Below are 14,679 nucleotides of genomic sequence, written 5' to 3' on the forward strand. Positions count from 1 at the left end.
CTCTCAAGCCATTGCCACCATCCCTGCTGCCTCCAGGGTCTGCAGTCAGAAGTTTCCCAACCAGGCACTCCAATATGGAATACAGGCATCTCCACCTGCAGCCCAATCACTAGGCCAAACAATCATCTCTGGGAAGCATGTTATTAGTAGCAGAACTTACTGCCCATAAAAGGGAGAGGAGGCAGGTATAACGAAGCTGGTGGAGATTTTAAAATGTCATCCTGTAAGAGGCTCTACTCTCCAACAGCAAACAGATAACACATCATGATGCTGAAGAGGCTTCATAAACTAAGAAACAATCTATGCATGCAGGGTGACAAATCAAAAGATTCCACCAACATGAGTATGTCACATAGAAATCTTAGAAAATTTTAAATGATATTGAATCTCAAAATCTTTTCTGCACAAAGAATTACCACAAACAAGCAAAGGCCAGGACATATGTACTATGGGATCTTCTTATCTAGAAACAAAGTATCTTGGAGAAACTGTGCTGGAATCAGCAATGGACCAAATTAAATTTCTGTTGAAATTTAATCCCCTTCAGCCGGCGCCGCGGCTCACTAGGCTAATCCTCCGCCTGCGGCGCCAGCACCCCGGGTTCTAGTCCCGGTTGGGGCGCTGGATTCTGTCCCGGTTGCCCCTCTTCCAGGCCAGCTCTCTGCTGTGGCTAGGGAGTGCAGTGGAGGATGGCCCAAGTGCTTGGCCCCTGCACCTGCACCTGCATGGGAGACCAGGATAAGCACCTGGCTCCTGCCTTCGGATCAGCGCGGTGTGCCGGCAGCAGCGCACCGGCTGTGGCAGCCACTGGAGGGTGAACCAACAGCAAAAGGAAGATCTTTCTGTCTCTCTCACTGTCCACTCTGCCTGTCAAAAAAAAAAAAATGTAATCCCCTTCATGAGGTATTAAGAACTGGGACTGCTGGCCGGCACCGCGGCTCATTAGGCTAATCCTCTGCCTGTGGCGCTGGTACCCTGGGTTCTAGTCTCGGTTGGGGCACTGGATTCTGTCCTGGTTGCTCCTCTTCCAGTCCAGCTCTCTGCTGTGGCCCAGGAAGGCAGTGGAGGATGGCCTAAGCGCTCGGGCACCTGCACCCGTGTGGTAGATCAAGAGGAAGCACCTGGCTCCTGGCTTCAGATCAGCACAGCACGCAGGCCGCAGTGCAACGGCCATAGCGGCCATTTGGGGGGTGAACCAACAGAAGGAAGACCTTTCTCTCTGTCTCTCTCTCTCTCACTGTCTAACTCTGCCTGTCAAGAATAAAAAGGGCCGGTGCCGCGGCTCACTAGGCTAATCCTCCGCCTTGCGGCGCCAGCACACCGGGGTATAGTCCTGGTCGGGGTGCCGGATTCTTTCCCGGTTGCCCCTCTTCCAGGCCAGCTCTCTGCTGTGGCCAGGGAGTGCAGTGGAGGATGGCCAAAGTCCTTGGGCCCTGCACCCCATGGCAGACCAGGATAAACACCTGGCTCCTGCCATTGGATCAGCGCGGTGCGCCGGCCGCAGCGCACTGGCTGCAGCGGCCATTGGAGGGTGAACCAACGGCAAAAGGAAGACCTTTCTGTCTCTCTCTCTGTCCACTCTGCCTGTCAAAAAAATAAAATAAAATAAAAAAATAAAAAGAACTGGGACTGTTAAGAGGTAACTCAAGTAAGCCATTCATGGACTAATGGATTAGTGGACTGATGGGTTATCCCAGGAGTAGCTTTCTTAGAAAAACAAGCACTCTCTCTACCTAGCTTACTAACTCGTCCTGTGGCACACTCTGTTGTCACAAGACACTGCCTTCTTCTAGCATCAAAAACCCTTGAAAATGAAATGAAAATTGTCTTGAATGGTACTACAAAAACGATTTGCTTTATTAAACAAAGACCACTGCACTTGAGCACATAAATATCTTGCTACAAACAGAAATCCAGGGGCTTACTGAAGAAGGTATCCTTGACAGAACATTTAAGCTGAAAGGTGAATTACCAAAGTACTTTCAAGAAAAGAGGACATGCTTTATTAAGTACTCTGAAAGTCAAGAGTGACTGCAGAAGCTAGCCTTCTCAGCAGACTCTAGTTTCCAATGCTATGGGCCAGTTGAACAAGTTAAGAAAAAAATCCTTTATTTTCAATTGACAGGAATTTTGGATTTCAAAGGAAAACTAAATCTTTGGGGAAAAAAAAAATCATGTGGCATAAGAAACCCTTTAATGCTGTTTGGATTTAAGAGTGAGGAGGGACATCACAAAGTTTCATATTAAAAACCATCTAGCGGGCTGGTGCTGTGGCACAGTGGGCTAAGTCTATCTGCGGTGCCGACATCCCATATGGGCGCCGGTTCATTTCCCAGCTGCTCCCTTCCAATCCAGCGCTCTGCCTGTGGCTTGGGAAAGCAGTGGAAGATGGCCCAAGTGCTTGGGCCCCTGTGCCCATGTGGGAGACCCAGAAAAAGCTCCTGGCTCCTGGATTCTGGCTTCAGATTGGGCCAGCTCCCGCCACTGAAACTATCTGGGGAGTAAACCAGAGGATGGAAGACTTTTCTCTGTCTCTCCCTCTGTAGTTCTACCTCTCAAATAAATTAATAAAATCTAAAAAAAAAAAAAAAAACCACCTAGAAGAAATAAAGAATAAAACTTAACAGTATTTTCCCTTTCAAAACAAATGTGAGCCTGAATAAAAAAGACTTTCAATCTTATGCTCATCTGGGGACAACTACAAATAAATTTCCTACTGATATGGTTGGAGGAATTAAGCAGCAAATTTAAAAGAAAAAACTGGGGGCAGCACTGTGACATAGCGCTGCCACCTGTAGTGTCAGCATCCCATGAGTACCTGTTCAAATCCCGGTTGTTCCACCTTACAATCCAGCTCCCTGTTAATGCGACTAGGAAAGCAGCACAAGATGTCACAAGTACTTGGGTCTTTGTTACCCATATGGGAGACCCAGGTGGAACTCCTGGCTCCTGGCTTCAATCTGGCCCAGCCCTGGTCGTTACAGCCATTTGGGGAGTGAACTAGCAGTCAGAAAATATCTGTCTCCTCTCCTCTATGTAATTCTGACTTTCAAATAAGTAAATAAATAAATCTTCAAAAACAAATAAAACAAAACAAAGGTACCAGCATTATACACAGCAGGTTAAGCCGACATTGCATATAGGAGTACCAGTTCAAGCCCCAGTTTCCAATTCGAAAGGCAGCGTGACAGAGAGGGAGAGAACTTCGCCCAGGTCTCTCATGCAGGTGGCAGATCTCATGGGCCGCTGCTTTCCCAGGCACATTAGCAGGGAGCTAGATTTGGAAGTGGAGCAGCCGGGACTCAAACCAGCACCCATATGTACCCCTGATGCTACAACACCAGCCCCAAAATAAACCTTTAGAAAAAAAAAAAATTGACGTTTACTCAACCTATACTACTTAGAGTTGATATCTTTTCTGAGGAGGAAGCACTATCAAAGAAAAGAAAAAGTAGGCTAAGAAAATAGACAAAATATAAAGAAAAATATCCTTTTCTAAAGAACACTGCTAATGATCACTGCCTTATATCCACAAATCACCGAGTAGTTATCATGTTAGCTGGATTTTTAACAATTTACAAGGGTTTTCTAAAATCTTCAAATCATTACAGGAGTTCCTCCAGAAAAAAAAAAAAAAAAAAACCAAAAAGCTGAAAAAGGTCTTTTTCTTTCTTTGGGAAGGGGGCTAAGGAATTTTGCCTCTACCACTTACTTGCTACAAATTGTTGCCACAAATGGATGTGAAATGTTGCCAGAAACTTTTTATCTACTGAGATGATCATATGTTCTTATTTCCTGTTAATATGACTTAAACAGATTCATTTTCAAATATAAGCCAGTCACCTTCCTAGTTTATCACTTTACTTCATCATGATGACAGGTTCATCTGTTTAAGGATTTTAATATTTCAGGAAAGACACTGATAATTAAAATATTTATTTAAAACTTAAATCTAGGTTCTTGACCTAGCCCTATTATTGACCAGAACTGTGCTTATGAGCCAGGCATTTAAGTTCTATGAATTTCAGAGGCTCTAAATTCAATTGCTAGAATTAATTCAGAAGACAGGCTAGTGGTTCTCAAACTTGAGCATGAATTGCATCACCTAAAGGGCCTCATACAACAGACTGCTGTGGTGCACTCCCAGAGTTTCAAATTCAATAGGAAAGGCCCACAGATCTGCAGTTCTAGCAAATTCCCAGCTGATACTGACACTGCTAGGTTGGAGAATGACACGGACACACTGAGCTAGAGTAAACCAAATTAGCTAAATTTGTCAGCATGACGCTTTACATAACTGAGATATGTGGGCATTTAATCTACTGGTTAAGTCACTCACACTTCACACTTGGAGTACCTAAGTTCAATTCCTGGCTTTGGCTGACTCTAGCTTCCTCCTAATGGGAAAGCAGTGGTGATGGCTCAAGCAATGGGGCCCCAGAGATGCACCTGGGAGGTCAGGATTGTATTCCTATCTCCAGTCACAAGCTGTGGGCATTTGAGGAGAGAACCGACAGACAGGAGCTCTCTCCAAAAACAAACAGGATAATGGTCCGACTTTAAGGGAAAAATCATTGGGAAAAAAAAATTCACCTTCATGATTCCTTGTCTAACACTCTCTTCTTTCAATTTCAGATATAGAGAGACAGAAGGAAAAGTTCCCATCTGCTGGTTCACTCCCCGAATACCTTAAACACTTCTGGACCTGGCCTGGGACCAAAGCCAGGAACTCAGTCTAGGTCTCCCACATGAGCAGCAGGGACCCAATTACCTGAGCCATCACTTCTGCCTCCTAGGATGTGAATTAGCAGGTATTTGGAGTCAGGATTCAGAGCCATGGGGCCAGTACTGTGGCGTAGCGGGTAAAGCCACCGCCTGCAGTGCTGGCATCTCATATGAGTCCAGGTTTGAGTCCCAGCTGCTCCACTTCCGATCCAGCTCTCTGCTATGGCTTTGGAAAGCAGTAGAAGATGGCCCAAGTCCCTGGGCCCATGCAGCTGCATGGGAAGACCTGGAAGAAGCTCCAGGCTCCTGGCTTTGGATCGGCACAGCTCCAGTCATTGCAGCCAATTGGGGAGTGAACCAGTGGATGGAAGACCTTTTTCTCTCCCTCCGCCTTTCCTTCTCTGTGTAATACTGACTTTTGAATAAATAAATAAATCTTAAAAAAAAAAAAAAAAAGTCAGAGCCAGGTATCAAATTCAGGTACTATAATATAGGATGCTAGCAGCTCAACTAGTATCTTAACCTCTAGGCCAAATGCCTGCCTACAAAGGAAAAAATCATTCTATCAAAGGCAGATCTATCATCTGAGAACTAGAGTCTCTGATGGAGAAATACAGATCCTTCATACAGGCATTTTCACGATCATCTAAAGTGTTAAAAAAAAAAAAAAAGTCTGAAAGGCAGAGTTACGGAGAGAAGATCTTCCATCTGCTGGTTCACTCCCCAAATGGCCATAACAGCCAGAGCTGGGCAGATCCAAAGTCAGGAATCAGGAGCTTCCTGCTGGTCTCCCATGCAGGTGCAGGGGCGCCAAGTACTTGCTTCACCCGCCGGTGCTTTCTCAGGCACTTGAGCAGGGAGCTTAATCAGAGTGGAGCGCTGGGACTTGAACAGGTGCCCATATGGGATGCTGGCATTGTAGGTGGGGGCTTTACCTGCTACAACACAGTGCCAGCCCCTCTGGAGTGCCTTTTTTTTTTATTTTAAAAAGCAGAATTACGGAGAGGCAGAGAGAGAGGTCTTCCATTCACTGGTTCACTCTCCGGATGGCCCCAACGGCAGAAGTTATGCCAATCAGAGGCCAGGAGCCAGGAGCTTCTTCCAGGTCTCCCACGCTGGTGCAGAGGTCCAAGCACTTGGGCCATCTTCTACTGCTTTCCCAGGCCATAGCAGAGAGCTGGATTGGAAGTGGAGCAACCGGGACTTGAACCAGCACCCATGTGGGATGCCAGCACTGCACACAGCAGCTTTACCTGTTACACCACAGCATCAGCCCTTGGAGTGCTTTTAAGACTAACTCATGGGCCAGCACTGTGGCATAATGGGTAAAGCAGCAACCTGCAGTACCAGCATCTCATATGGGCACTGGTTCCAGTCCTGGCTACTCCACTTCCGATCTTGCTCTCTGCTATGGCCTAGGAAAACAGTAGAAGATGGCCCAAGTCCTTTGGCCCCTGCACCCACATGGGAAACCCATAAGAAGCTCCTGGCTTCGCATCAGCACAGCTCTTGCCATTGTGGCCATTTGGGGAGTGAACCAGAGGATGGAAGATCCCTCTCCCTCTCCCTCTGCCTCTCCTTCTCTCTGCGTAAATCTGACTTTCAAATAAATAAATCTTTAAAAAAAATGACGAATTCCTGGGACCCATGTTGTAGTGCATTGGGTTAAGCCACCCCCTGCAATGCCAGCATACCATATGGGAGTCAGATCAAGTCCCAGCTGCTCTGTTTCCAATCCTCAGCTCCTTGCTAATGTGCTTGGGAAAGCAGTAGAAGATGGACCAAGGACCTGGTTTCCTATCAGCCATATGAGAGACCAAGATGGAGTTCCAGGCTCCTAGGTTAAGCCTAGGCCAGCCCTGGCCATTGAACTCATTTGGAAAGTGAACCAGCAAACAGAAGTACACTCTGTCTTGCATATACATGAATTCTCTGTCACTCTTTCAAATAAAAAATCTTTATTTAAAAAAAGAAATTCCTTTAGGCCATAAAATTTGTTTTAATCATTTCTGTAAAAATCATTCTAAAATGGACTATAAACTTTTTCAATTTGCTTAAACAGGTGCATTGAATATGGATTTTCAAGTGTTAAAACAGGAAATTATGGCCCCTGCTGGGATATCTAAAATTCTGGTATATTTTAATTGGAAGGCAATCAATCAGTGTTTCTTTAAATAACTTTATCTCTTCTATTCCCCCCCACACTCCCACCTTCTTTCAATGTTGTTCAAGAACACATTGTTCTTCAGGGAAGAGCCTAATCAAAGCCAAGAAAATACTGTTAAGAAATAGCTAATATGGGGCCGGCGCTGTGGCGCAGCGGGTTAAAGCCCTGGCCTGAAGCACCAGCATCCCATATGGGCGCTGGTTCTAGTCCCGGCTGCTCCACTTCCGATCAGCTCTCTGCTATGGTCAGGGATAGCAGAAGATGGTCCAAGTCATCGGGCCCCTGCATCCGCGTGGGAGACCCAGAAGGGACTCCTGGCTACTGGCTTCCGATCGGCACAACTCCAGCCATTGAGGCCATCTGAGGAGTGAGAGGATGAAAGACCTCTTTCTGTAATTCTTTCAAATAAATAAGTCTTTAAAAAAAAAAAAAAAAAAAACACTCCACTAAGTAAAAGAATTCAACAGATATATCATCAAGTAAGAAAAAAAATAGCTAGTGTAAAAAGTTTTAGGGGTAGGGATTTTACACACTAGTTAAAACATCACTTGTGATGCCTGTGTTCTGTATCAGAGTTCCTGGATTCAAGACCTGGCTAGATTTCTGATTTTGGTTTGCTGCTAATGTCCGTGCACTCTGGAACGCAGCAGGCAATGTCCAAGTACTTTGGTCCCACATGTGAAACCAGTATCTAGTTCTAGGGTCCTGGCTTCTACCTGGCCAAGCTCCCGCTTCTATATGCATTTGGAAAAGGAACCAGCAGGTCAAAGACTTCTCTATTTCTATAAACTGGATTCCTTCTTTAAAAAACAGATTTTTTTTCTCAAGAATTTAAATGTAAGTCATTCTCTTCAATTCTCAAACTCATTTCTTAAGTATTTATTAGCCAGAAGAAAAACCATATTTAAAATGCTGAAGAAAAACGAATTAGGGTGACAAATTACTTCAAATATTTTCCAAGACCACCAAATTTTTCAAGTTATACAACATAAAACCCACAGATAAAAACTGTATTTGAACTATTTTAGATTGGGTACATTATTCAATATGGTAGTTAAAACATTTTATCAAATTAAATCAAATTTGTAGTCAACTCTGATTCTATCTTTAAAATACTTTCCTAGCTGTAAGTCTTTTTAGTAGTGGGTATCCTCCTCTTTCATTAGTTAGTAAAAATTAAATGTACAGGTATTGAGGCCAGTGCTGTGGGACAGAAGGTCAAGCCTCTGCCTGCAATGTCAGCATCTCATTTGGGCTCCACTTTTGATCCAGATCCCTGCTAATGCGCCTGGGAAAGCACCAGAGCATGGCCCAAGTGCTTGGGCCTCTGCACCTTTTGCTTCATTAACGTTATAATGATAAAATACAACAGAAGCAACAGGTATTTTTTAATTACTGTAAAAATGGATAAATCTACATAATTTTCACTTCAATTACTTCAATCATACCTTTTAGTTATGTATTTTATAGTTTCTTAAGAGTTAAGCATTATCTAAAATATGCGTTAACATGTTCATTTGAACTTAAAATATTTTATTATACAAAGCTAGTTTGATACATCTGGTTGGTCTGACAAATGGAGACTGACTGTTACCAGAAAATACATTTTTTGCTTTAATTTCTTTATTTGAGAAGCAGACAGACAGAAACAGAGTTCCCATCTACCGGTTTACTCCCTAAATGGCCATGACAGCCAGTTGTAGGCCGAGGGCCAACATGAGGAACTAGGAACACAATTGAGGTTTCCCACAGGAGTGGCAGGAACCTAACTGCTTGAGCCATGCTGCTGTCTTGCAGGCTGCATTAGTACAAAGTTGGAATTAAGGAACCAGAGGCAGGTATCAAACTCAGGCACTCCAATATGGGATACAGGTGTCTTTACCACTAGGCCAAATAAATGCCCACCCCAGGAGATCCTTCCTGGAACCTGAATAAGTTAAACCTTTATCCTGAATGTTTCGACAAAAATATTTAAACACATAATAAAGGCACCTTTACCAAAACACTGCACTGTTAAAGGTCTATTGAAATTAGTAATTTTATTTTCTTAATTAACTTCAGGAAAAGGAGGGAACTGATATAATTACATATTTGGTCAACAATTGATAAAGCCTTTTTTATATGCTTCCCAGAAACTAAAACAGTAAATGCTTAGGGACTAGGTAACAAATTATTCGGCAAGTTAGGTGATTTCCATTCTTGGGTCCTTTATTAGTTTTGTTGAAAACCAAACAGAACTATCAACCAAGAATGCTTAATGAGGACGAACTAAGTGATTTTTAATATGTAATTTAGAAAATTTTGCCACAATGAAACTTCCATTAGAATTGACTTACTTATATAAGAACATTTATTTCTCGCACTTAACCTACAAAACCTGAAACCAAGAAGTTGAGTGGGTTCTAAATTCTATTTTATTCTACCAGTAAGTAACACACATCCCCAGATATAAGAACTATTGAAATAACAGAGGAGTCAGGCTCCATTCATATCATTAAAGGATGGATACATTGGACAGAGAGAAACTCAAAATTTTGATATGTGCACTATTCTAATCAACTGTGTACTCATAACAAATCAGAAGATTTAAATTTTTTTTTACTTATTTTTATTTATTTGAATGGCAGAGATAGAGAGAAAGAGACAGGGAGAGACACACATTCACACAGAGAGAGAAACCTTCATATCTTGTTTACTCCCCAAATTCCCATAACAGTCAGTCCTTATACAAGTCAAAGCCAGCAGCCCAGAACTAAATGTCCATCTCTAATGTGGGCGGCAAGGTCCCAACTACTTGAGCCAGCAACTCCAGGGTGCATATTAGCAGGAATCAGGAGTGGAGCCAGGACTCAAACCCAAGGACTCCAATCTGGGACACACGTATCCCAAGCAGCATCTTAAATGTCTCACTACATGTTCATCTCCCAGAAGATATTTTAACACTTAGAGACTTACAGTCATAGGAAACAACGTTTTTAATTTAAATTTACATATTACTGCAGAAAAGTTTAATGGGTTATCAATGTAAGGTTTTAAGCATAAAAATATATGACATTAGATAAAACTCAAAGACAATAACACAAGAGACATACAAGTTCACAGAAAAATTAAAATTATCCGAGTTTATTTTTAACCTTTAAATGAATAATAGCAGCTCCACTAGATAAACTTGAAGGAATTATGTATTTTAGTACAAAATTACAATTTGCCAAAATTCCTTATGTCTGGTCACTGCTTAACTTTGCTCAAATAATGTTAATATTTAACTCTGCTAAAATATTGTAGCTATTCTAAGTATGTGCAAAAACATACAGATTTTCATTTTTTTAGGAGATACTTTCATAAAAAATTTGAAGACCATTGTTCTTAGACAGCTATAAGTAAGTCCTTTTTATAATTGAAGACTATATTAAACAGGAGCAAAAACCTGGCACTTAAATGACAGTCTCCCAACAGAATGACAACCTGAAGACATGCTTTTTCTCTGGATATCCCCCCCAACTAGTGCTATAAATCATGTATAGATTTTAGTAACTGTTTACCATGTGGATGGATGGATGGGTAGAAAGAATAAATGAATGAATAGTGAATACGTAAGTATAATATTTGACCAAATAAAATTATAAATAACATTTATGGTAGAAATCACATACAAATATCAGAATTCAGATATAGACACAAAGTCTCTTAAATTACAAAAGAAAAGTTTTACCATAGTTTAAAGCCTGATTTATATTTTAAGCAACAGGTTGAAATTAAAATAATAAATATAGTACTTTCTTGGAACTTTTCAACTAGCAAATAAGCAAAGTAAGAGTGACAGAATAAAGGGGCAAATTTTTTGAGCTTCTTGTATTTATTTTATTTGAAAGGCAAAATGACAGAGAAAAGAAGAGACAGATAGAGATCTTCCATTTGCTGGTTGCAGCCAGGAGCTTGGAGCTCCATTCGTGTCTCCTAAGTGGAGAGGCAGGGTCCCAAGTACTTGGGCTATCCTATGTTGCTTTGCCAGGCATATTAGCAGGGAGTTGGAACAGAAGCAGAGCAGCTGTAACTCGCTCAAATCGGTGCCCTGATATGAGATGCCAGCATGCAAGGCAGAGGCTTAATATTCTGTGTCACAATGCCAGTCCAAAAAAAGGGTGGATTTTAACTCATTTTCACATCTTAGCTATGAATTAAATTTATTAAATGAAGATTTGAAGTTTATATTAAAGCCAGAAACTTGCATCATCAAAACAGTGTTCAAAAACTACTAAATCTTTCATCAGGTTCTAAACACTAATTCTTTTCTGAGTCAATATTTTTCTAAGACCCTCAGAAATTCTAATTTTCTCCTCCAAGTCACAGAGAAGCCATCACAACCAATGCCTAAACTATGTAATTTTTAATTCTCATATTAATGAAACAACACTCTGAAAAATCATTCCTATTACATTGATGAATTAAGAGATATCAGGGCCAGCCTTGTGGTTAAGCCACCACTTGCAATGCCAGCATCCCACAGAGTGCCAGTTCAAGTCCCAGTAGCTCCACTTCCCATCCAGCTCCCTGCAATGCACCTGGGAGAGCAGTACAAATGGTTGGGGCGCTGCCAACCATGTTGGAAACCTGGATGGAGTTCAGTGCTCCTGGATCAGCCTGGCTCAGGCAGGCTGCTGTGACCATTTGGGGAATCAACCAGAGGAAAGATACCTTTTTCTCTCCCTCTCTGTCACTTTCAAATAAATAAAAAAACTTACGGGGCTGGCACTGTGGCATAGCAGGTAAAACTGTTGCCTGCAGTGCCAACATCCCATATAGGCACCGGTTCAATTCCTGGCTGCTCCACTTCTGATCTAGCTCTCTGCTATGACCTGGGAAGCAGTGGAAGATGGCCCAAGTGCTTGGGCCCTTGCACCCGCATGAGACTTGGAAAAAGCTCCTGGCTCTCGGCTTCAGACTGGTGCAGCTCTGGCCATTGCGGCCATTTGGGGAGTGCACCAGCGGATGGAAGACCTCTCTCTCTCTCTCTCTGCCTCTACCTCTTCTATAACTCTGCCTTTCAAACAAATAAATCTTTAAAAAAAAAAAAAAAAAAAAAAAAAGAGGTAAACTATCTACTGCCTGGCATATTCTTTGTAAGTGTACTCGTGTACCTGAATTCATGTAAATTAAATATACGTAGGTGACTTGCTGCAGTAATATAAAAGATTTAAAGAACTACATATTTTTGTTTTATTGACAGAATTGATGTACCACTATCTGCACATGTGTAAAATGTTCAGTTTGATAAATTTTGATATGTGTACACAAATCCCAATACTCTTCTTCAGTCCAAAAGGTAGAAAGGATTTTTGTTATCTAAGCAAGGTACTTACCTTCATGTAATTGACAATCTTAGCAAGAACACCAAACTTATATCCAGAGCTTCCAGATAGAGCTTTCAAGTTAAATGATCCATTGCTATGATCTGAAAATGAAGTTTAAAAAGCAACTTTAAGAATTTATCAAATATGATTATGACTCTTAAGCAGCTAAGATGACTTTAACTCTGATAAAATGCTTATTTGACTTTTTCACTGAATAAATTCTATTCTATAAAATCTGGGAATGGGGGTGGTGGCGTGGCATAGATTAAGCCACTGCCTACAACTCCAACACCCTTTATGAGCACTGGTTTGAGTACCAGCTGTTCCACTTCCCAGCCAGCTAACGAGCCTGGGAAAGCAAAGATGGCCCAAGTGCCTGGGTCCCTACCATCCACCTGGGAGATCCAGATAGCATTCTAGTTCCTGACTTCAGTCTGGCCTAGTCCTGGCTATTGCAGCCATTTTGGGAGTGAATCAGCAGATGGAAAGAGCTCTCTCTCTTTCTCTGTAACTGAGCCTTTCAAATAAATTTTTTAAATTTTGAGTATATTAAACTACCAATTTCCTAAGAATAAGAACAAATCATAAATAATTTAATTGGATTAAAATACAAGTCTCTTAAGTAGCTTTATCTCATTAACTCTGAATGGATTCCCCTCTGCCCCATACCCCATAATTAGACAAAGGACCAATATAAACCTCAATCTAATCCTTCAGACTTTTCTAAGAGACATTAATAAGAGAAATGGGTAGATTACTTCTAAGTGATAAAAACTTCAAATTTATCCCCTATTATCTCAATTCCTGTTTACAAACTCCAAACCAAGTAAATGGGAATGGGAAAAATGACATAACTACTTTAAAGTGAACTTTACAAAAAAATTAGAATATGGATGCTTAAAAAAATTACAGCACTGCCCACTCATTTTGAGAAAACCTCCCTTCTATGGCGAAATCTGGAGAAATCTGTAGAGAATATCATTTATTTCAGTATATCTCTCATTTTCTTGCATATTCATAGACACAAATCCTAATACCATTGTTACATCATGAATACATTCAGGGCCATAGGCAAAAGCAGTAAAAAATTCATCATAAATACCATAAAAACATTTCAAAAGTATACAAACTATCACCAAGGCAACAAATCAGATATTATAAAGTTCCCATGTGGCTGATCCACAAGAGATAGGTTAAATTAAAGGGGAAGGGGTGAGCCAAATTCTGGCACCATGTTCATAATAATTTAAACAAAAGATTGCATTAGAACAACCGCAAGTCAAATGCACCAGCTGTCAGAGATCCAAAAGAACATTTTCTAGATGGCAACATGATAGTCTTTTGAGATTAGTGGAAAGTCTTTTTTGAGCACACTTTTTTGAGACTAAAATAGATCTTAACATAATTTTCTCTTAAAAATTACTTGGTGGGCCAGCCCCGCGGCTCAATAGGCTAACCTTCCGCCTGCGGCGCAGGCACACAGGGTTCTAGTCCCGGTTGGGGCACCGGATTCTGTCCCGGTCACTCCTCTTCCAGTCCAGCTCTCTGCTGTGGCCCAGGAAGGCAGTGGAAGATGGCCCAAGTCCTTGCGCCCTGTACCCGCATGGGAGACCAGGAGGAAGCACCTGGCTCCTGGCTTCGGATCAGCGCAGTGTGCCAGCCGCAGCGGCCATTGCGGGGGTGAACCAACAGAAAAGGAAGACCTTTCTCTCTGTGTCTCTCTCACTGTCCACTCTGCCAAAAAAAAAAAAAAAAAAATTACTTGGTGAGGGGCCGGCCGGCGCTGTGATGCAGCGGGTTAAAGCCCTGGCCTGAAGCACCAGCATCCCATATGGGCACCAATTCTAGTACAGGCTGCTCCTCTTCTGATCCAGCTCTCTGCTATGGTCTGGGATAGAAGTAGAAGACGGCCCAAGTCCTTGGGCCCCTGAACCCATGTGGGAGACCTGGAAGAAGCTCCTGTCTCCTGGCTTCAGATAGACAGACAGCAGCTCTGGCCATTGCGGCCAACTGGGGAGTGAACCAGAGGATGGAAGACCTCTCACTCTGTCTCTACCTCTCTATCTCTTTCAAATAAATAAAATAAATCTTTAAAAAAAACATTTAAAAAAATACTGCATCCTGTATCAGAGCTGAGTTTGAGTCCTGACTCCACTCCCTATTCCAGCTTCCACATCAAAGACCCTGGAAGGAAGCAAGTGATGGCACAAATGGTTTTGTTTGGTCCTGCCACCCACAAAAGAGACCCAGACTGAGTTCATGGCTCCTGATTTTGGCCTAGTCCTTCCCTGGATATTGTAGGCATTTGGGGAGAGAACCAGCAGATGAGAGATCTTTGTCTCTTTCTCTTTCAAATAAGTATTTTTTTTAATTTTAGAAAATAACAGCAAGCTTTTCCTATACAACATGTATGAAAAACTGACAAAACTATGAAGA

The 14,679-nt window shown here is 42.0% G+C and overlaps 1 protein-coding gene across 1 annotated transcript in view; it reads right to left on the reverse strand.

Annotated features, from left to right (window-relative positions):
- The window catches only part of GTF2E2 (general transcription factor IIE subunit 2), an 85,854-nt gene that overhangs the window by 41,878 nt on the left and 29,297 nt on the right, over nucleotides 1-14,679 (reverse strand). The window contains exon 3 of the mRNA XM_070068516.1: nucleotides 12,253-12,344. Within this exon, the coding sequence (XP_069924617.1) occupies nucleotides 12,253-12,344 (92 nt within the window). The remainder of the gene's footprint in view (nucleotides 1-12,252; nucleotides 12,345-14,679) is intronic.

Source organism: Oryctolagus cuniculus, chromosome 2 (genome assembly GCF_964237555.1).
Source record: "Oryctolagus cuniculus chromosome 2, mOryCun1.1, whole genome shotgun sequence".
Classification (NCBI taxonomy): domain Eukaryota; kingdom Metazoa; phylum Chordata; class Mammalia; order Lagomorpha; family Leporidae; genus Oryctolagus; species Oryctolagus cuniculus.